The sequence below is a fragment of the Periophthalmus magnuspinnatus genome, chromosome 17 (assembly GCF_009829125.3).
Source record: "Periophthalmus magnuspinnatus isolate fPerMag1 chromosome 17, fPerMag1.2.pri, whole genome shotgun sequence".
Lineage (NCBI taxonomy): Eukaryota > Metazoa > Chordata > Actinopteri > Gobiiformes > Gobiidae > Periophthalmus > Periophthalmus magnuspinnatus.
Genome location: NC_047142.1, coordinates 16,084,376 through 16,107,712, shown reverse-complemented (window position 1 = coordinate 16,107,712; position 23,337 = coordinate 16,084,376). Strand labels below are relative to the sequence as shown.

General features: G+C 38.7%; 2 protein-coding genes across 3 annotated transcripts in view; both read right to left on the bottom strand.

Moving 5' to 3' along the window:
- LOC117385261 (microtubule cross-linking factor 1) overlaps window positions 1-9,793 on the bottom strand; it is a 66,109-nt gene extending 56,316 nt beyond the window's left edge. For both annotated transcript variants that reach the window (XM_033982547.2, XM_033982548.2), the window contains exons 1-3: window positions 8,725-9,793; window positions 3,521-3,745; window positions 2,815-2,973 (exon numbers count right to left, since the gene is read on the bottom strand). In XM_033982547.2, coding sequence (XP_033838438.2) covers window positions 2,815-2,973; window positions 3,521-3,745; window positions 8,725-9,378 — 1,038 coding nt within the window. In that variant the 5' untranslated portion in view covers window positions 9,379-9,793. The remainder of the gene's footprint in view (window positions 1-2,814; window positions 2,974-3,520; window positions 3,746-8,724) is intronic.
- Window positions 9,794-10,999: 1,206 nt separating this feature from the next.
- rab12 (RAB12, member RAS oncogene family) lies at window positions 11,000-23,331 on the bottom strand. The gene is made up of 6 exons (XM_033982549.2): window positions 22,945-23,331; window positions 21,188-21,248; window positions 18,213-18,351; window positions 17,023-17,112; window positions 16,826-16,930; window positions 11,000-16,093 (listed from the first exon to the last, which is right to left on the bottom strand). The coding sequence occupies exons 1-6, from the start codon at window positions 23,168-23,170 to the stop codon at window positions 15,986-15,988; spliced, it is 729 nt and encodes a 242-aa protein (XP_033838440.1). The 5' UTR covers window positions 23,171-23,331; the 3' UTR covers window positions 11,000-15,985.
- Window positions 23,332-23,337: the final 6 nt, after the last annotated feature.

The window sequence follows — 23,337 nt, the reverse complement described above, 5'->3', positions numbered from 1 at the left end:
AATGAACTTTACCAACACCAGAATAGAACCACATGGTAACTTAAAAAACGCACTATTGTTTTGTGCTGAAAATTACATTCTGTTGTCCAAATGTTTCTTTTTTCATCATTGTGGTATCAAAATTAGTATCGCGCCTTTTTCTTAGTATTGAAATCGAGTTTGAAATTTTTGCATCGTGAAAACACTAAGATTTACATGTTGATATGTTGATAGAAAATAGACATGCTACAAATAAGAGGTTTTTCAAAAGATAGTGGTCCAAACCATGCACGGGTTTCAGAATTGTGAAAAATTAGGACCGGTGCCATTAACAATTAACAAAAGTCTTCCAAATGTCACCGATAACTTGTATGTCACTTGTGTTGCTCATAATTAGTTAAATCCAGATGAAGTCCTGAAGTTCTGGTCTCGTGCTGGTGTAGTTTAGTTTTGATCAATACAAGGTTTAACTAGTTCAAGTCTCGTCCTGGTTAAATCAAGATTATGTCCATGGTTCCTGGTTAAATCCTTGTTCAGTCTGGCTTAAATCCAACATTAATACTTTAGTCTTGGTTTAGTTTCACTTGAGTCTTAAGTTAATTCTTGTTTGAAACATGTTCAAGCCTATTTCAGACTTGGTCCATTCTTCACTCCTGGTTTAGTTTTAGTATTGATTAGTATCAGATTTTGGATACTTTTGATAACACTAGTCCTGATTATGGATCTTATCATTGTTAAGTCCTGGTAATACAGTTTTCTATGCTAATACTTATATTTAATTGATTTGTACTAGACGTTCTTTAAACAGTAGCATACTTATGGACTCAAACACTTGGGAACCAGTGCTACATAAGAACCATTTTGCTTTCATTGACTTTCAGTGCGTACTCTAAACAGTTTGAGACTCTCCTAAACTATTGTGTTCAGAGCCGACGCACAGATTACAGCCCTGCCTCGTGTGCATGGCTGTTTAAAGATTTAGTTTGTGAAGCAGCTTTTATCTGATGCTGTTTCATCCCACAGAGCAGAGAGACAGTATGGAACACAATAACAAGGGAAAGCCAAAGCAAAACTAACTATGTTCACAGCAGAGGAGAAATGAGTACAGTTGAGCTATAGACACTATATTACGCAACTGGAGTATTAGGATGTCTGCATCACCAAAGCTTAAAATGCTAAGTTTCACCTTGTGATGTCATCAAGAGGTAGTTTTAAAGTTAACATCTATTTTTAGCTTCAACTGAACTGATTTATTCTTCAATACTCTAGAACAGGGGTCTCAAACTCAAATCAGCTGGGGGCCGCAGGAGGCAGAGTCTGGGTGAGGCTGGGTCGCATCACTTATTCCACAAGAAAAGCTTTGTTAAAATCTTCTCAAACGTCATTGCTGTTTTCAACATACACGAAGAAATACGTCAATTCTTGTGGATTTTATGGATATACATTGTAATTTGTTGAATGTTTTGTGACGGCAGTACACAGCGCGAGTGACACGTGTGTTTGAGGTTTACTGATTTGTCGGAACCTTCTACAGGCAACATGGTAATGCCACACTAACATTAACCTTTCATATTGTCCTGCCGGCCACAAAATATCATCTCGCGGGCTGCAATTGGCTCCTGGGCCGCAAGTTTAAGACTCCTGCTCTAGAATAACCTTAAGCTGTTGGGTTTTTGAATATATATTTTTGTTTCAATGAGCTATTCAGGAAATTCAGGAAAGGTTCCTTTCTGCCCTATGAATGTAAGTATAGTAAATAAGTATCAATACTTGGTCAAATGAGTATCTAGTTTTGATACTAATTGTAGTATCGATTCGTATCTGATACTTTGATACTTCTGACAACCCTGCTCCCCTGTAAAAAAGTGTTGACTCTCAGTTGGACTTGTAAGCATGAATAAAGATAAACCAATAAATACATTAAAATTAACTAATTAATTTAAAATCCAAATGGCCACAGTGCAGTGCAAAGTCTTCACCTCAAGGACAAACCACAGCGGAGACAGATGGTGCAATGGAAAAAAAAAAAAAGAGCAAGGAGCAGAAAAATGTGCCGCATGGTTTCCACAACCTTGACCCTTTCAGACTCCCATACCATTTTCTATAACGAGGAAATATAGTAAATAATGATGCTTGATGCTTTATAGGAAATATTGACAAGTCATTATGTATTCACTCCACATTCGGCGGTGCTTTTCTACTTCTGTAACTAGAAGTGGGCAATATGCCAAAAATGTATTTGATGATTCAGATCACCATTTCGATTTGATCAACATTCATGTTTTCTTGTATCTTTTACATAGTACAGTAATCTGCTGTTTCTGTAGTTTAATCTTCACTGTGTAACGCACCTGTCTCTCACTCTGAGCACGACAGAGGCTGACCAATAGGAGGAGTGGGTGGGTGATGGAAATGTGTCTGTTTTGATATATATGGGCATTAAACAGAAAAGCAGAGAATCACAATATGACGATTTTAACCTGTAGCCACAGCTGCCCTGGGGTAGACTGACAGAAGCCAGGCTGCCAATCTGCGCTATTGGCCCCTCCAACCATCAGCAACACTCACACACCACATTTATATTAGATTAGCTGAGTGAAATGTCTTGCCTAAGGTCTAAGGTCATCCTGGGTATAGCCCACAAATACCGATCTAAGAAACACTGAATTAAATGATTCTCACTTACAATCATATCTTAGAACTATGACTTCCTTTAATATGCCAGGCCACCATCTTGCATTTGTAACCTATTTAGCACACACGTACATTGATAGACCCTCGCCGCCATCTTGCTGCTGTAGTCCAGCACACGTGTACATTGATATCGCCCCTCACCTCTTTGGTCCGGTCCAGCTCGTTGGTCAGAGCCTGTTTGGAGATCTCCACCTCGATGATCTTCTGTCTCAGGGCCTCGTTCTCGTCCTCCGCTCGGCTCCTCTTCTCTTCCACCGCCTCCAACTCGTTATGGAGACGCACGGACACGTCTTTGGCCACCTGCACCGCAAAAACACAACGGCCAAAATATGAGCTTAGGTTCAAAATGAGATCATTGGGTGGTGTCTGTGTGCTGGTTGTATATATTATTGAGCATTTTATCCAGGAAGAATAAGTGACGCTGGTGTTTTGTGAGCATGCTAGTTGTGAAAAAATGCTTATAAAGTTATTGAGGTGAAAAATTAGGATGCTAGGAATGCTTTAGGAAAGTGAGGAAAAAAATCAACCGATATGGATGGTCAGTTATATTTACTTGAGTAACTTTTTAAAGAAGTCATACTTTTTTCTAGTATTTCTTGCAGCATACTTTTACTTCTACTTGAGTAATATTTTTTTTATTGAAGCAACTACTCTTAATAGAGTAAAGGTTTTGGTAGCTCTTTCCACTGTGAACCAGTCTACAAGTGACAAATACTTTATGTTATATGAAATTATTAGAAAATTTGTGTTTCAATGCTCCTTCAGAGATGGTTTGAGTGGTTTGGCTTGACTAGAGAAATCAGATTGATCAGATGTTTGGCATGCATGCAGTCATTGATGTTCTTACCTTGAGGTCCTGCTCTAGAGTCCTGAGCAATTCTCCGTCCACATGCCCAGTCTGTGCCACCCTCAGGCTCTTCTGCTCGGCCTTGCGGAGCCTGTACTGGAGGATCCGGCAGTTCTTATTGGAGCGGTCCAGCTCTCTGCGCAGCTCCTGCACCTGGTACACCTCCTCCTCCAGGTAGTTATCTCTGATCTCCTCCATTTCAGCACGCAGCTCATCCACTTCATCCTGGGGAACACAAGATAATACTGATGATAATTATGCCTTATACATGTGCTTTACAGGCTTCAAATCTCTCAAAGCACTACATTTTATCACAAGCATCATTCATTCCACACTTGGTACTGCTAAATTACTATTATAGTCACCGCTGCCCTGGGATAGACTGATGGAAGCAAGACTGCTAATCTGCGCCATCAGCCCCTCCAACCACCAACCACAGTCTTACTCCACATTCAGACTAGGCAATGTTGGTTAAGTGTCTTGCCAAAGACTTGACATTTGTTGTCTGGAATAAAACACATGGAAAATGGTTTTGGCATAGAAACAGTGCCATTATTATAGAACAAAATGAGAAAGGAACAAATGTTGATATTTTAATTGAAATATTCTCACTTAAAGCTACCATCTGTAATTCGACTGGCCCTGTTGTATTCTCACATATCACCACTGCTGATTGTGTGCTAGCTTTGGCCTGACAGAAGAAGAGCAAAGAGCACCCAAGCCATTTAGATTTTATGGTTAGAGAAGTTTGATTTTATGAAGCAAAATCACCAAGGAACAATAGAAATACTAATAACTAATCAAAATATAATAGGTCACTTGTCAACAACTGAAAAATAAAAAGAAGAATTAAAAAGAAAAATTCTGGATTGAGAAATTAAATGTTTCAAAAACTTTTCCATTATTTAAACATTTACAGATTTGTTTTATACTGAAAAGTCCAGAGTCCTTGAACAGGTGGCTGGGGTTTGGATGTATCCCATTATGCTTTGTGCCTTGGTCCTGCCTGTGTATTGATTGCAACGCGAGCCCTCTTCCTCTGCCTCTGCACATGACAACAGCACTGTGCTACTCCTAACGAGCCCAGATTAACTTTTCATTAATTACCCCCCTCCCCCCCCTCCCCCACACACACCCACTCTCCCATCTTTGTTTTAGTCCAGGTGCCGGCAGAAGGCCCTCTCTCTCAAGAGAAAAACACTGAACAAACTGATTTTATTCGCAGATTTTACACAGCTCTTCAGTAATAGCTTGGAATACAGTAGATGGCTATAAAACTGTCCACATAATGGTTTTCAAAATCTTCATCTTTTGATTGAAAATGTACCTAAATACTATAAAAATGATGGTGGCAGTAGCATCATGATAGTGACTAATACAGACTTTATTGTCATTTAGATACACAAGAATATACACAATGATATTTTAGTGCAATTATGCTCCACAAAGAATTAAAAATGAGCAGCATAATCATATGATATAAAGTGCAAGGTTTTTAGCTTAGAAATAATCAGATAAAAGTGCCAGCCGTGCTTAGTAAAGTGCCAGTATTAAATGCAGTATTAAATTACAATTTTTTTAGGTGACACTGAGCTTTCAGTTCTTTGATTAAAGAGGTGATATTGTGCTAAATTTATTTTTTGGCACTTTCTACCATGGTATAACATTGTTCCTTCATCAAGAGCATGCCTGATGTCATCTGTGCATGCTCTGTGTGAGCTCTATTCGAACCTTTCTTATGGTTACCAGTGCGATTCTGTCCAGTGCTCAGCCCACAAGTCTATGTCACCCATGCTCCCACACAGCAATTTTTCATAAATATACAAAAGCCTGACACAAAACAAAGCACTATAACTTCACAAACCTAATGCGATCTGCAGTAATTTCATTAGAGGAATTTACGACGATAGTGATGTGATAGAGCTCTTTTAAATTTTAGAAAGTTCCTACTGGTTAGACGTCCAGAAAATATTTAATAATAGAGACGATTAGTAAGTAAGTAAGTAAATCATTTTGCGATTGCACACAGAGGAGTGGAGCAGATCGAATGGGGCTACAATCAATAGCTGCAAGATTTAAAATGAACTTCGAACACATGCAGAAATGACACATCAGCCTTGTTCTATCTCTCATCAGAAGAATGGTCCCAGTGGCCAAAAAATGAATGAATTAGGTTAGTTAGAATTTTGGTCTGAAAATCTCCCAGTGCAGAAAACAAAGCTCCTCACAAAAACGATTGTTATTATAATTATAATGTCAATGAACCATACACGAGATGAATAGATGGCCCTGAATACTAGATTGTTTTAGGAGTAAATATGAATGGATCTAAGAGATAAGATGCTTAGTTTGATGTTACGTCAGCAGTGAAGAGTCCATGTAATCACGCAAGCAGAGGATTATGGGAAAGGTAGAATACATCCTTCTATAGGTTTATATCAGCACGAAAGGTCACTGTTTCTTAGCCTTTTGTTCTGACATGATATAGTGTGAGACTGGTTGTAACAGTGAATCGAAATGAGGTGATTTTTTAATTCTTTTAGTATCTGCCAAGAGAGTTTTGTCAGTCAACTAGTACATGATGAATTTAGTTGAAATTTGTAAAATATGTGATTTTCCTGTCTAAACTGCTAGTGTTTTCAAATACTTTTAACTATATATATTAGGTGGTACAATACAAATTTTAACCTTGATTTTGATACTAAGGCATAGACTCAATACCAATTCTGATACCACAATGATGATAAAAACACTCATTCTTTAGACAAGAGAATACGATTTTCAACATTAAATCTTTTTGTTACCATGTGATCTCATATCTGTGTAATCCTTCAGTCGTCCATGTAGGTTCCATAGTGTCCGTGGGCGTATACTAGTCTATGTGGTCTTATACTTGTTCTGACACAACTCAAAAACATTCTAAACCTATTCAGGAAAGGTTCATTTCTGAGCAAATGAGTATCTAGTTTTGATACTGGCTTTAGTATCAGTTAGTATCTGATTTTTGATCATCTCCATGGGGACAAGTATGTAGCAGACTCCCTTCATTTTTGTTGTAGGTTTAGTTCTGTGTGCAAAAACGACTTTCTTTTTTGTAACATAGTCATTCTCTACCTAGAAATGTATCAAAAATCTGTGAACAGTCAACTAAAACTAGTATTGAAACTAGATACTCATTTGAGCAGGTCCCGATACCGCATAGTCGAGTATACGCCCATGGACCACGATGGAGCATACCTGGACGACTGAGGGATTACACATATATAAGACCACATGGTAATATATATATAAATAAGAAAAGCACTATTATTTAACGCTGAAAATACATAATACAAATACACAAATATTTAAAAACAATTAATGACAATAATTCAAGTACAAAAATGACTTTATCTTTCGCAGCACAGTCATTCTCTACTTACCGCTTATCTCATTACACAACACTATAAAATCAATGATGGCTTAATGGGGTGCACTGTGCTCCAGCCTCCAGACACGAGGCACCACATTAGGGAGGTGAGGGGTGAGGGGTGAGGGAGAGCCCCAGCTGGTAGCCTGATGTCTGGACAGGAGAAGAACAAGGATGGGGGAAGAGTACATGGGACGTCCCAGTACTATCCTGGACAATGGGATCAGACCAGAGCTGGTATAAAGCTGATTAACTGTAGCTGTATTTCCCGCCCCAGAGACAGACAAGAGGGATCAGAAATAATGCGTTCATAAAAATGCAAATTTAGAGACAGAGTATAACAGTTTGCTGCATTATCCTATAGCACTTTCCCTGGAGTAAATGATGGGGGAGGAGGAGGAGGCAGTATGGGACATTGCAAATAAACTCTTGACTAGGGTTGTCAAAAGTATCGAAAATAAGGTACTAATCGATACTAGACTACAAAACTAGTATCAAAACTAGAATTTAACTTACTAAATAATGTTAAAATGATCTCGAGCTGTATCAGAACAACTATAAGACCACATAGACTAGTACACACCTAGGAACCACTATGGAACATACCTGGACAACTGAGGGATTACACAGATAAAAGGCCACATGATAACATAAAAGAAAGTACTATTATTTAATGCTGAAAATCACTGACCATGGTATTGGAATCGTTATTGATGTGATGGATGACACCAGTGATTTTTGTTTTGTTTTGACACGATACCAAGTAATATTATGGCAAGTATCACAATATTGATTTGATAAAATAGTTTTTTGGACTAAAATGCATTGAAACTCCTCTATTTACTCAACAGAATTTAACTTTGGCATATATGGCCATTATTTACACTCTACCACAGCTGTAACTGATCTAACACTTTAATATGGTGCGTAGAAACAAAACTATAAACAATGTATTTCAAAAATGGGTTGAAATGAAAATAAATTGTAAGCATTGATATTTTTGCATGAGAATCAATACTTTTCATTACCTTTCCAGAAAAACAATATCATTCATCATTATACTATCAATCTGCCCATCACTATTAAAAATACAGTATGTAACTTATTAGCATTGAAAAACATGCGTCCTTATTGTGAGTTGGTTATAATCTATAAAACTTACATCACCAGTATGCGTTTAACTTTTTATCTTGGACTCATACAGGGGAAAGTGACATACAGTACCTTTAATTACTATAGTGTATCAGCTGCAGGTGGATGACAATGTGTTTTCAGAATGCGTTGCTTTACTCCATCACTGTCCCATAGGAAACATACGGCATATGTGGACCTTAATTCAGTGTGAGGGGGGAGAGAGGTTTTATAGGGATATAAAGGGACCAAGGACACGCTGAGTAAATGAAAGTAGCATCAATAGCATTCACTCAATGGGAGGTCGAAGCAGAGGGCAGAGAGCACGGGTGAAGTGCATATGACAGCAGGACAGCACGCTCAAGGGTGTGTGCAGAGTCACACTGCAATGGAGGTTTAAAGGGCTCAAGGTTACTACTGTCCCTTTCAGAGTACAGTGGACACATACTCTGCCAAAGGAGTAGGAGTAGCAGTAATAGTAGTAGTAGTAGTAGTAGTAGTAGTAGTTTTAGTAGTAGTAGCAGTAGCAATAGTATTAGTGGTAGTAGTAGTAGTAGTAGTAGTAGTAGTAGTAGTAGTAGTATCGTGGTGATAGGCTACATATAGTGAACTGCTGCAGCACTGGTAACTGTTGAGCGCATTGTCACGGGATGCAGTGTGGTACCTTGAGGTAGTCGTTCTCAGAGCGCAGGTCCTCTATCTCCCGCAGCAACTCCTCCTCGGGGGCCTCTTTAGGGGCCACCGGGACTTTGTTGGGCTGAGGCTGGGGCATACTTCTGGCACCGGGCGGCTCAGCGCGAAGAGCGACAGAGGCTCCGGTGCCAGCGGCAGGTGCGCGCGCCTGTGGATTATCCCGGTCACTGGAGCCGGTGCCAGACTCCGGGGCCGAGCAGTCCGATAGGTCCGAACTGCTGCCCGCTGCTGCGGCCACGCGGACGTTATCAGCGCCAGTGGGCACGCGGATAGGGGATCCATGCGCGTGTTTGACCTTCTGGACCGCAAGAAGGACCGGGCTGGTGGGCTCTGGTTTGGGGCAGGCCTTGGGGCTCTTCTTGGCCGGGGTTCTGGGGGCAGTCTTTGCGGCAGGAGGCTTGTCTTTGGCCGCAGTAGCCGTGCGTCTGGAGTTACGGCTCGGATGCGCAAGTGGCACCGCAGGAGACTGTTTGGTCAGTTTTGGAGACTTGGGCACAAGTGAGGATTTGGTGGATCGCGAGTGAACATCTTTGATGAAGGGTCTGGCTGGGGACGGTGCTCTGTTGAGCCGCTTCTTCTCGAGCTGCGGCCCGTGCGCTCTCTCCGAGCCACCGGAGCTCTCCATCACACACCGGCACAAGCTCCGGCTCTGACACCGGCAGCGGGGAACGGATCCGGGCTGTGGGTCCGCCTCGCCGCTCGGGGACAAACACTGGACACACGTTTCTTCCGCTTTACCTTCCGCTTCTGTCGCTGTTGCTTGGAGCTTGAGCGCATCCTGCGGAGGCTGCACTACTCCATCCTGGGCGCGTTCAGGCTGAGCGCCGCAGACACGGAGCAGACGGAGGCAGGTGGCACCGGCGCAGTGTCAGTGATCAGTCGGATCAGCTCTGCTCCATTCCCGCTCCCTGTTCCACAGATGAGCGCCGCACTCTGCAGGTGTTACCGCTTGTCCCTGGTCCTTCTCCCGGGTCCCTCGCTCCTCAGACCTGACATGGAAGATCTGCAGTCACCGCAGACACTCCGAGCCTCGACGCCTGTGATTCGGTACCAGGCGCATGCGCAGAAGCCTCACGGGCAGCAGCAGAACACCCCGTGTTTCGTGAGGGCGCGGGGATGGCACGCTCCGCTGCGCTTGTCCCAATCATTCACCACGACTAGTCAATACGATCCAACTACTAATCATTGAAATCCCATGAGTTAGTAATTAGCCTGTTGATTAGAAGGATATAGGAGGAATTGGCTGAATCACAAACAGCCGACGCAGCATTAGTGGAACTCGTACGTTTGGTTCACGAGGCTCGGACACGCCCCCTACGCTGTGATTAAACCCGTGCACAGCCTAGCAATAAAACAACAAAAACAGGTTTAGCGTGATGCCTGTATTAAACTGTAGGCTCCTGATGAGTGCCAACCCCCGCAGAGACGCACCACAAGATTAAACACATACAACAATCAGGATTAATTGGCATATGGTCAATTACACAACGTACACAAATAAATTCAAAGACAAAACATTACACAGATGCCACATTTGTGAGTCTACATTACCAAATATACACTGAACTACACTGATAAAGTTTAGAAAATGGGGGGGGGGAAAGGCCATTAAAGGTCTTATGTTACACAAAATCGATTCTTGTGAGCTCAAAATGGTCAGTTCCACCTTGTGATGTCATGTAGTGGTAGTTTTCAAGTTCCCAGCTGCCTTTTACCTTTAGTTCAGTAGAGATTGGCAGTTCCAGAGCTGAAATCACCCAAATGAATCTAGTTAAGGTGGAGCTTTTTCGTTTGAGAGAAGAACACATCCTAAACATGCAGGATTTGTGTGTTAAAGATGCAAAGTGTTAGTCAAGCAAAACACAACTCCAGGTCGGCCTTTCACGATAAAAATGTTTGAAGCACGATCTGTCGCTACAGAGATGTACTGCGATAAATGATAATACTGAAACTACTTTATGCCACTGACACAAAGCAGGATAACCCTAGTGAATCCATTTTTGAACAAGTTGATAGGTCCAAGTCTGAGTATGTTTTTGATGAGAAAACAACATTATAACATAGATCAGAAAATAGCGTAATTTTAATACAAAACATGGATTGAATTTTATGTCAAATTTAGTAATCACTGATAAACTACACAAACATTTAATGAGCTAAAATTGCATAGAGCCGGTATATAACAATATTAACCATCGTTGTGATGTTTCATAATGGAAATAGATTAAGAAAAATGCACACAGTGGTAATAAATATAAATGTCTTTTTAATAGCATCTCATTAGTCAAAGAATGCCACAAAGTTATAAATACCACAAGTTTCTTCTTTTTCCACAAGCCAAACCAATGTAACAGGCCTAATACAAGTAACGGTTTATCATCATTTCAAAATAAAAGCATTTAAAAGTCGATTTAAAACAGAGAGCGAGGCTTGGTTATAGGCCACAGGGTTAGGAGAAGTAAGAGTATATATTGTAATTGAAATCTAAAAACAAGACACAGTTGAACAATAACAGTTTATATGTTACATTGTAGCGATTGTTAAGAGTTTGAGTTGACTAGGTAACTTTTCCGATGGGGGATATGCCAAGTTGTCTCCATGGAGATATTATTGCATTGCGTGGAAGTGCCATAACAGATGTGTATTGGCTAAACTACTTCAACAGTTCTTCCATTTTCCTCAAATGATTGACAACTTTAACCACATTTAAAGGATGGGCCAAATGCATTTTTTAATCCTACCAAATGTGGTTTTAAAGATGCACTATGAAACTTTTCTAGTGAATGGTACGGCACGTGCTTGTCTGTATGGAGATGCTTTGCCTGAAATGTCCCAAAGTATGGCATTAAATGTATCCATTGATGGAGACCAGCAAGTTATGCCACCGACCAGGTTACAGGCAAAAGAGTAGCCAGAAATTGTACTTAAGTAAGAGTAACGCTATTTCAAAATAATATTACTCAAGTAGAAGTACAAACTATTGTTTTTTACTCAGGTAATAGTAAAAAAGTATTTGAGAAAAGTGCTGCTCAAGAGTAACTATCGGGACATAACATCTGATGTATGATTTGACATGAATGTAAGGTCAAAACATTAAAGAATCCATAAAATCTCATATTTTCAAAAGATAGACACAAAAATGAAACATATTTGAAGGAGCGGTGGAAGAAACACAAATGTTCAAATCACGTCATATTGTCAAAATAAATCTTGTTACTTGTAGACTCACAGTGGGAAGAGTAACCAAAACTATTACTCAAGTAAGACTACTGTTATTTCAGTAAAAATATTACTCAAGTAGGAGTAAAAGTATACTGCTGGAAAAGTACTCTTTCCGTTACAGTTATGCAAGCAACTGTAGCTGAGTTAAAGTAACTGCGTACAACCTACCTCTGGTTACAGGTCAGCTCTGAGGAGAGGCGACCCAGCTCACAGTAACAATCCAATAACATCTCCATGGAGACAAGCAGGTAGCTGACCACCTGCCAGGAAAGTTACTTAGTGCACCTTTAACTTAGCAATGACCAATTTTTAAACCACAGTTTTCCATAAGGCACAACACATCAAAAGTCCTTGGAAGCCAGTCTTAGTCCACAACCGTTTCAATTCCTTGCCACTTCCAACCACTATAGCCACACTGCTACATATAGTACAAAACAGTAGGTTAAATTGCATACAGAAAATCGAACCAGGAAGCTAATGGTAACATGCATAGCTGAGTATTGCTAAATTTGTGCAGTTAATTGTCCAGCTATAACAAAAAGGTCAGTTTTCCTGGAGATTTCTCAACATAAACTAAAATAATTACTATATTAGCTAATATATATGGCACTTTTCAAACATTCCAAAGCCATTGATTTCTATACAACCCTACTATATTCTAAAATGTGCTGTTAGCTAGCATTGTGTGTTTACTAGCTTCTCCGAATGCTAATATCACATACAAGGAATACTGCACAACCCTTTGAAAGACTACATTACCCATAACCCTTTGCAAATTCTTTCTCAAACAAGGCAACACTGATCAAACCTAAACTAAAATTTCTGTCCATATTTAGTTGTATCCCAGTGAAGTTTGGGATGTTTGTCACTTAACATAAAAGTGCAAAAAATTGTTTGTACAAATGTTAAAGGTCCTACATTGAGCAAAAGACTATAATGACATTTGAGCCATGTTAGAATGTTAAAAACACACCCAGAGTTGTGTTTTGTTTCACACATGTTTGAGTAACTCTTTATTATTAGTCTGTCAACATCTCCAAAACTCAAAATGCTCTGTTTCACCTTGTGATGTTATGAAGCAGTAGTTTTCAAATTAACTTTTACCTTTTGTTCAGTCCAGTTTGGAAATTCTAGTGTTGAAATGATCCAAATGATACTAGTGAAGGTGTATGGAGATTAAAAACACAGTGGAGCATCTACTGTATTATCACATGACATCAAAATGGAAGAGTACTTTCTGTTTGAGAGAAGAACTCAGGCTAAATATGTAAAATTTGAGTGTTCAACATGTGCGAATTAAACAAAACGCATCTCCGGGTATGATTGTGATGAGGAAGCAACATTATAACATAGATCAGACATAGTGCAATATAGGCCCTTTAAATGAATGAGTTTCTCCATATGTTTAATACTGAACGGCAATGATAAAATAAGTTGTCTCAAGTTGTCAGTCATCACAACAATGGGGTCTATAGACTCATATTTACATCTTTTTAATAAAACAATATGTGCTTTTGTTTGTCAGCCCTTGCCGACCCTTCTCTTGTCAGTAAAAATATGTTTAATCAGTGTTTCTCAAACTGTGGTAGTGGTTCCTAATTCTGTAGTTCATTTATTCCCTATTCATGGGTATCAGCAACTTAACATTTATATATATATATATTTTTGTTTTGTTTTGAAAGCCTTTTGAGAACTTTATAATATTTTAATATTAATTGATAAATACATTTTCCATAGGGACAAGAGATAGAAACAACACAGTTAATATCTATTACGCAAAATTGACTCTTGTGAGCTTTAAACCATGTTATAATGTTACTTCCTCATCGAAAACAGACCTGGAGTTGTGTTTTGTTTCATTCACACATTTGAGTAACCCTTTATTATTAGTCCGTCTACATCTCCAAAGCTCAAAATGCTCTGTTCCACCTTGTGATGACATGAAGCAGTAGTTTTACCTTTTGTTCAGTCGAGATTGGCAATTCCAGGGCTGAAATTATCCAAATTATTCTAGTGAAGGTGTGTGGAGTTTAAAAACATAGTGGAGCACTTCTTGTTTTACAACATGACATCACAAGGTGAAACAGAGTGTTTTCCGTTTAAACAAGCTCAGCCTAAATATGCAGGGTTTGTTTGTTAAATGTGTTAATGAAATAAAACACAAATCGAAGAATGTTTTTGATGAGGAAATTACATAACATAGATCAGAAAACAGTGTAATATATGGGCCCTTTAAATGTAATTCCTCATAGTAGCAACCCAACTAACAAATGCAACATAAGAATAAGCCAATATTTAACCACTGCTAAACTTAAGTCTATTTCACCAGCACAGTTTGAGAATAACTGACTATTACCAAAGCTTTAGACAGCCTTTTTAGTGTGACCAAGAACTGACAGGGAGACAAATACTAATAGTAATATAGACAGAGAACCATTATATTTTCCGTCAAAAATATCTTCTCATTAAAATGTGCAACACCCAGCAGAGGGCAGTCTACCTCAAAGGCACCTGTATGGACTGAGGTAGGATGGGGAGACATTGTTCAACTAATGTTAGTGTAACATCTACATGAGAGTACAGAGTTCTGCGTTAATATTGGCACAGTGATACAACTTAAAGTGATTCTGATCATTTGGGGTTGTGGTTTGGAGATTTCCAACCTGTGCAGTTATTCAGCTATGATTCATGGACTAGACCAGGACTAAAGCAGGACTAAACTAGGACTAGTGCTGTGAAGAATCAAAAATAAGATAGTAATTGATACTAATCAAATACTAACTGATACTAAAACTAGTATCGAAACTACATACACATTTGTATCATCAGTAGTATTTGTAGTATTGATATAAAAAAAAAAATAAATCACATTCACAGGACAGAAATGAACCTTTCCTAAATACAAACGTGAGACAAACGTGGGGAAAGATTATGCGCTGAAGAATACACTAGTTTTGATTTTGAACTGTCATTTTGCGCATCATGCACACACCTCCATTATGGAAAACACATGGAGAAATGCCAATGATGTGGCTTTTAAGTTAAAGGCAATGGATCTGGTCATCAAAGGGGTAAATAGAGCTACTGCACGTAAGCTTGGCATTAATGAACCAATAGTGCATTGTTGGAGTCGGCAGCGGGAAGAACTTACTCAATGTAAAAAGACAACAAAACCTTTAAGAGGAAATAAAAGCAGATGGCCCGTGTTGGTGCGGTTTTATTTTCTAAACCTGCAGATATGTTCATCCCGTGTTGATGGTGTGTTGGTGCTGTACTGCCAATTTTCATGCATAGTTTGAAAAAAGTGTGTCTCATGTTACAACATATTTGTAACATGCAGCTTATATGTGGCTGCGGCCTATATTCAGGTGCGCTCAATAGTCCGAAATTTATGGCATTCCTTAGTTTGAAATGGATTTTGAAATTTCAGTATTGTGACAACACTAACTAGGACTAAAGTAGGGCTAGACCAGGGATGGGCAATATGCCACACAAAATAACAAAATTTCAATTTAATCACAATTAATGTTTTCTTACAGTATACAGTCTTTAAGAGTTAACTAAAGCCATCTGCTGTCTCTGAAATCAAAGCTCGTCAGTGATTCTTGGACATTTTGAGATCACTAGAGCAATCCTCTTGAAAATGTGCTGAAAGTTCCAATTAAAATAATGTCTACACCTTTGCACCAAAGTTAAATAAAAATAAAAATAAACTATACTTTGAGCAGGATGTGCAGATTTTTTTTCACAACGGATAATTATTTTACAACCTTCTTTTGCTCATATTTGCTGAAGGGGTGCCAATATTAAGGAAGAGCCCTGTAGTTATGCTAGGTCATATATATATATATAATACTGCCTGTTATGTGAGTTGATATGTTGCAGTGTGTCGCCCTCTGCAGGACAAACTGTGTAGTGGATGTGGAATTTTATGGGAAAAGACAGAAAGGGTCCAGAGGGGGGACAGGGAGGAGGGGGTAAGACGAGAGAGACACAGGGGAGGGGGGGACTCAGCAGCAGCGCATCCGCGGAGGGGACAACTCTGGGGGCACATCGGGCTCCGGCTGCAGGGATAGGACGCTGTTGGAGAGCTCCTTATTCGTCATCTCCAAAGGCATCTGTCAATTTACAGAGAAATAATTAAGAAAAAGGTGGTAATTAATCAAATCCTCTGCTTTCAAAGCCCTAGTTTGACCATTTAAACTGTGAAATATGGTTACAGTTACAGAGTTCTATTTTAGAGACTTTCATATAGATGACATCATGCTGAGGACGAAATAAAGGTCTTTTCTTATCATTTTTTAGTCAAATAATAATTTCTGTTTTGGCCCAGTGTACAACATGGTTGCTAGGAAACTCAATTCCCAAGTGTGATGTCGTGATTTCCAACCAGGAAGAAACATTTTACCATTTTAACCAAATTGGAACAAAAATGGTAAAACTTTTCGTAAAATCAAAAGAAGATATAATGATCTCAATTGTGTTTTAGTAAAATTAGTAGTCTAACCTGTCATAGACCCTTTAATGGGATAATAACTTTATCATAATAATTTTTACCCCACACTATACGATTCTCAGCCATTCCTCACCGCCATCACAAATATAATCATATCCTTCACTATGAAAGGTACATTTCTAGTACATAAAAGCATTCCTAGACCCTGTTCAAACCCTCATTTAGCACATTTATTTCTGTAGATATGCTTTCTAAGATTGGACCCATTATATAATTCTTACATCAACAAAAGCCTTAGGAAAGCATGTAAAAATAAGAAGAGAAAATAGATTAAGAAGCAAAACTGTTCTTTAAATTCCAATTTTTAAGTCAAGTTCAATAATGAAACACTCACTTTGCTAATAATGTCATCCACGAGCTTTAGGAAGATCTCATCTACATTAAAGTTGTCCTTGGCACTGGATTCACAAAAACGCATCCCACTTATTCTCGATGCAAACTGGAACGGACAAGACCAAAGTGTGCTTTACACTTATCTTGAATGCTTGTATTAGAATAAACCTGATTATTAGAGAAACATGCATGTGTTACCCTCTCTCCCTGCTGTTTGGAGATGACCCGGTCCGATTCACAGTCCAGTTTGTTCCCGACCAACAGTAGCTCTGCGTCCTCTGAAGCGTACTGAGACGAAAAGGAGGGGAGTCATTAAACACAGGTTAAGTCATATGATGAACAACTGTCCTGATTTCCATCTGCGTGTCCCATCCAATAGATGGGACACGCAGATGTAGTTTACATAGTTATTAAGATTTCACTACAAATCTTACCTAGTTTCTCTATAAAAACATGGCCTACTTTAGAACACAGACAGATTCAACCAAAAGACAAACAATGAATGCTCTCGTCTCCCATTTCATAATTAATATGATAAATAAATGGTAAATAGTTACATTTTTATAGCTCACTCCCACCTTCAAAGCACTCAAAACACTTAACATCAAGAACCACTAACCCATTCACACACACACTCACACACACACACACACACACACACACACACACCCCCACTCATCCTCCAAGTGTCTTGCCCAAGGATATAACAGGAGCATTCTTCTGTGGGAGCTGGAATCACACCACCAGCCCGTGGGTCAATGGATCTAATTGCTCAACCAACAGTGTTTATTGCCCCAGTAAATGGTTAGAGTCTATTCACAATCTTCACCAACATCCTACCCAGCCACCACCAAAAAACTGTATGTACAACAGTATGTACAAGCCAGAGAGGGACTGAACCTACACCTCCTCATTAGTCACAAGAAGAAATAGAAATGCAGAGGAAAACTTTCCCTACAGGCACAATAAATGGTACCTTAAAGAGGAGGTATTACACTTCTATGCTGTATTAACCACTAACACAGAACATGTTTAGATCAACATGTTATGTTTTATTGTTTTGAAAATGCTATATTCACTGAAAACAACCTATTAACATGTTTAATAAGTTCAATGTTTGTTTTTGATTTGGTTTTGCATCATGCTTTTGTATATCTATGGAGAACTGTTCTGTGGCAGGATTGTACTACTAACCATAAAGAAGGTTTGAGTAGGGCCTGGGAGAGATCCCTAAATTATTCACACGTTCAGGCAGTTTTGATAATGGACCAACGTTGTAATATGGTAGAAAGCTCAAAAACATTGATTTTGCATGATACCCCCTCTTTAACCTTAAATTACAAACTACACTTTTCTGTAAAGAGGCTTGTGTAGCTCATGCTGTGTACCTTGTCGATCATCTTCATCCACTTGGCGAGGTCGTCAAACGTCTCTTGTTTGGTGATGTCATACACAATGACAATTCCCTTTGCTCCTCTGTAATACGCCGACGTGATGGAGTTGAAACGCTCCTGTCCAGCCGTGTCCCTGGAAGAAAGGAAACAAATGCATGTGAAGTTTTGATGGTAAGCAATCATAATCAGTTTGTTTGGAGAGGTTATTGCTTTGTCTGGAATGTTCCACATTATGGCATTAGATATAGCTATCTCTTTTCAATTACAGGTGTTTTAATAGCTAAAACACACAGATCTAACTAATCTTGGCCTGATGACGTCTCCATGGAGATAAGTATTTGTTATGCCAATCAGTGGAACAATCCAGGCAAAGCAAAAGAAAAAACATCTCTATGGCAGTGGTGGCAGACAGAGTGTACCTTTAATAAAACTAGATTTTGTAAGAAATTTTGTATACAAACTACATCTAACACATGATGCATTGGGAGGGATTTGGTAAAGCAATTTCAACAAGAATGCTGCGAGACAAGGGAGTATTATGTTGATGGAGGATCTAAATCCACAAATTAGATGTTTCCATTCTGGGTAAATCTGCTACAACTACTACACAAAAGTGACAAAATCAATGCAGACAATCAAAAAAAAAAATCCCCCAAATAATTTGTACATAGAGAGCCATTATAATAACAAATATTATAACAAACAGTAAAAGCAGGCAACATGAAGGCAGACAATAAATCGCTATATTAAGACAAATAAACTATAATAGTAGAAATTGTTAGTGATTAGGCGGTTAGGTTACTGTACCTTCAGTTAGTTTAGTCCTTTCCCAGTGAATCAGAGTCTTATGGCTTATGAGAAGCAGCAGACAGACACAACAGTGAGGTAAAGATGCATGTGATGAAACATGGAAACATGTAGTAGTAGTAGTACAAATAGTATTACTAGTGGTAGTAATGATAGCCAAAGTAGTACCAGTAGCAGAAGCAATATGGAGTTCAACAGTGACTGCCCATTAGGTTCCAAATTTTCCATTCATTTTTTTCCCATAAAAAATTACATAACAAATAATATTAAACGTTTCGAAACTTACTTGGGGTCAATCAGCGATGTGGTGACTTGTAAAATTTGGGTAAATGTGTAAATTAACCAGAAACAGATTTTAAATGAAAAGGTCACATTTTAAATGTGCTTTTTGGACCAAAAGCAACAGCGCTATTAAGTTAGTAGGTTATTCAAGTAGAGGCAATTTAAATCTTATAGGAAAACTGAAAGGGAAATTTTTCTTCTGAAACTCAGTGGGCTTAAAAGTGGGCAGGACTGTTGAGTTGGGTGGATAAATGGAGATGAAAGAATGATATTAGAAAAGTAAGGACAGGACAATATCCTACACATCAAAATGCCACAAACTTTACCTGGAATTACCCACAGCAGGGCATTAAAGAGGGGGTGTTACACTAAGATGTATTAATTGCTACCACATAAAATATTTAGATCACTATATGGCTTAACAGCATATTAATATGTTTAATAAGTTTCTGTTTTGCTTTTTAACTGACTCCCCCTCCCTTTGCTCTTATGTCACTCCCCCTTCAGAGCACTATCACAACATAATCTGTGTATATTTCGCTAATGAAACTACTGCACATCACATTAGGTTTGTGAAGTTGTAGTGTATTGTTTTGTATCATGCATTTGTATATTTATGGAAAATGGTTGTGTGGGAGCTTGGGTGATGTAGGCTTGTGGCCTGAGCATTGGACAGGATCATACAGCTAACCATAAGGAGGGTTTGAAAAGGGCCTAGGAAAGATCACAAGATTACTCAAACATGCATGGATCTACAACCTCTTCAAGCATGTTTTTGATGGGGGAATAAAGTTATAACATGGTTGATTTTGCATAATACCCCCTCTTTAACCTTACTCCCAGGTGATGTACCTGCCACCAGAAAAGTTACATAGTGGACCTTTAATACAATGCAAGATCCATTATCTGAGTATCTGATTATTCTAGTTATCCGTTTTTTACAGTCTATGTAAAAGTACATGTCTAGATGTTTTTGTAATTTAATTAGATGCTTATTTGAGTCACAAGACAGGATGACGTCTCTAATCATATTACAGTATAAAATGTGAACAGCAGTTTTGGTGTTTCTACAACACAAAGTTAACCTTTGTGCCTCACGGGTTTGAAAATAAAACTTCCCTATTTAGTTAATACAGAAGTTACCTCTAACTGCTTGTCTCCATGGAGATGTTCGTGCTTTGCCAAGAATTTGCCACAGTACAGCATTAAAAAACATACATTACGTGGATACAAGCAAGTAACACAGTAAGCTCACAGTAAGAATGCATGTTTTGTAGATTTTTTTAGCAATAAAAATGCCTATAATGAATTAAAGGTAATATAATACGTTGAATGCCATACTTTGGAACATTACAGGCAATGCAATAACACCTCTATGGAGACATAGAGGTGGTGGACTGTCTAGCAGAAAAGTTACATAGTGCAGCTTTAACAAATTCTTAGTTAGTGATCAGACATATTGACAAAAAAATTAACTGTTAATCTTTCTCATATTTTTTTCCATATATTTGAGCAAACTTTATCTTGCCCCATTACATATTATATAAGCCTGCCAAGTCAGCTGTTAAAATGTCTAATAATTAGGAAATGTGTGGTTAGCATGGTAATTGTTGTTAGCATTACAGATGGTAAAACTCCACTCTGGTCTCTAAAAGTTGTGAAAAGTGCTTATAAACCCATTGCAGTGAACAATTAGGATGCTCATAATGCATAAGTTAAGTGAGGAATAAGTTTGGACCACTGCAAACTGTTTAAAATGAACTAGTTCTGATTTTCGGGTTTTTAAGACAGTAAAAATCAGCTAGCACGCCTTTAATTCCACAGTTGTAGGCTGGGTGAGGGACAGAGGAAGTGCGGTCCATAAGGACTTGTTGACTCACCATATCTGTAGCCTGATCTTCTTCCCTCTTAGCTCCACCGTTTTGATTTTGAAGTCTACTCCTGTGGAGAAAAAAGGAATGAATACAGGCATGCGGTATTTAATTAGGTCAGTGTAACTATTTTGTGATCGGAGGTGGGCAACACAGTTACATTTACTTAACTTTAAAAAGAAAAACTTTTTAGAGTAATTTTGAACACCACACTTTTACTTCTACTTGAGTAATATTTTGTTTGAATTAACAATCTTGCTTGAGTAAAATGTTGAGTTACTCTTCCCACTGTGAGCGATAAAGTAACAATATGAAATGATTTGAACATTTGTGTTTCTTCAGATATGATTTAGTTTTTTCAAATTTAAACCAGATTTTGTGCATTTTTTTATATTTTGTCCTTCCATTTACATTAAGTTTAAATTATAAATCAGATGTTAAAGTTACTCTTTAATTTAGTATTACTTGAGTAGTAATATTCCCAAATATGTTTTTACTTCTACTTCCTTGGACCACTACTTTGTACTTCTACTTCTATGTTACTCTTGTTTGAGTACAACTTTTAGCTACTCTATCCACCTCTGTATGTGGTAACAGTTTAGTTTATGCTGGCTTCTTGGTACTAAGAACCACATGCAGTTCTGGGTTATATTTTGTCCTTGATTTGGTCCTGTTTTAAGCCCAGTTTAGTCCTTATGTAAACTTGTTTTGACCCTGTTATAGTCAACTCCAGGCAAAGGTCAGACTTAAGTCCATGATTAGGGACCAAACTCTTAGCCAAGGTTTGGATTTTGTTTTCTTTAACATTGATTAGTTAAAGTCAAGTAATGTTTCAGACCCCTTATGATTCTGGTTTAGACCTGGTTTAGTCTTTAGTTTTTCCCCTTTTAGTCGATTATTTGTTCAGTTTCAGCCCTGTTTTAGATCTGGAGGAGTCCTAGGCTAGACGTTGTTATTCTGTAGTGGTACTCAAATCAAAAGGTAATCATAAAACACTGAAGAGAATATAGACCTTTAGTCTGCTTAAAAATGTTATTATGCATATATATTGCAAAAAATAAAATAAAATAAAATAATAATAACAAAATATATGTATTTCCATACCACACTACTTATATCATACACCTCTGATGGAGCTGAGAGTAGTGACACAGGAATGACAGTTGAGCAGCTGCCAGACTATTTTGGGACAGCACACAGTGACTCTGTGGTCTCTGGGCTGTTTACACACAAACACCACAGTGCCAGGCTGTTGTGTACATAAAATATTACATGGCCAGACAAGTTTCAACATTATAATCAACAGACGCAATAGTTGGGGTGAGGGAACAAATCAGAAATACTGCAATTATTTAGGTAATAGAATATTCACTGAAAACAATATTATGTTGTTTATTAAAAGAAGATAAAACAGCTGCTAACCCTTTAGTGTTTAGACTTCTCCATAGACTTTTTCAAATGGGACTGGGTTGGTATCATTTTATATTCCAGTCTTTTCTCAAATTACCGCCTGGACGTGTTTGAAATGAGCGCTCTCAACACAAAGCAACTCAAGCAACTGCAATCCGTGTCCAAATAAAATTACAAATGGATTTGTTTTCTAAACCCCTGCAGCCCTACTCTGTATGGATGGTCTTCTCCAGTCAATACGGTGTTTTATAGACTTGAGGCTGGAGAGGGTGCGCTTTTCCTCCAGCACATAGCCCTGACCATGCTACAAGCTGTCACTGAAGTTACCAAAACAAAATAACGCTTTAAGATCTTACCTACGGTCGACTTGCAGGCTTCACAGAAAGTATCATCCGTAAACCTTTCCATGAGACTAGTTTTACCCACTCCACGGGCGCCGATGATTATAATCTGCAGTTTAAAGTCAGCGGGTCTCGGAGGCACCTTCCTGCGGCGGGACTGTGCCCCCAAACCGGGCGAAGAGTTCCCCGAGCCTCCGCCACCCCCGGCGGCCCTCCGCGCTATGTCATATCTGTGATCCATCACAAAATGTTCATCTGGAACAAAGGTACAGTCAAACACAAAAGGATTGTCCTGGGTGTTTAAAAAAATCAACTTTTTCTGTTCTTCTGTTGAAGTTTGTAAAGTTTGTCAGACGCAGAAGGTTGTTGTTCAGCCATTACACCATGACGTCACTGACCGTCGATTAT

Bases quoted from the DNA above. Each gene is read 5' to 3' on its own strand.
- rab12 (XM_033982549.2), bottom strand. From the start codon at position 23,170: ATGGATCACAGATATGACATAGCGCGGAGGGCCGCCGGGGGTGGCGGA. The intron at 17,113-18,212 runs GTACACAGCATG...TTTTCGTCTCAG, and splicing joins GGATGAAGATGATCGACAAG to TACGCTTCAGAGGACGCAGA. The intron at 16,094-16,825 runs GTGAGTGTTTCA...GTAAATTGACAG, and splicing joins TGGATGACATTATTAGCAAA to ATGCCTTTGGAGATGACGAA.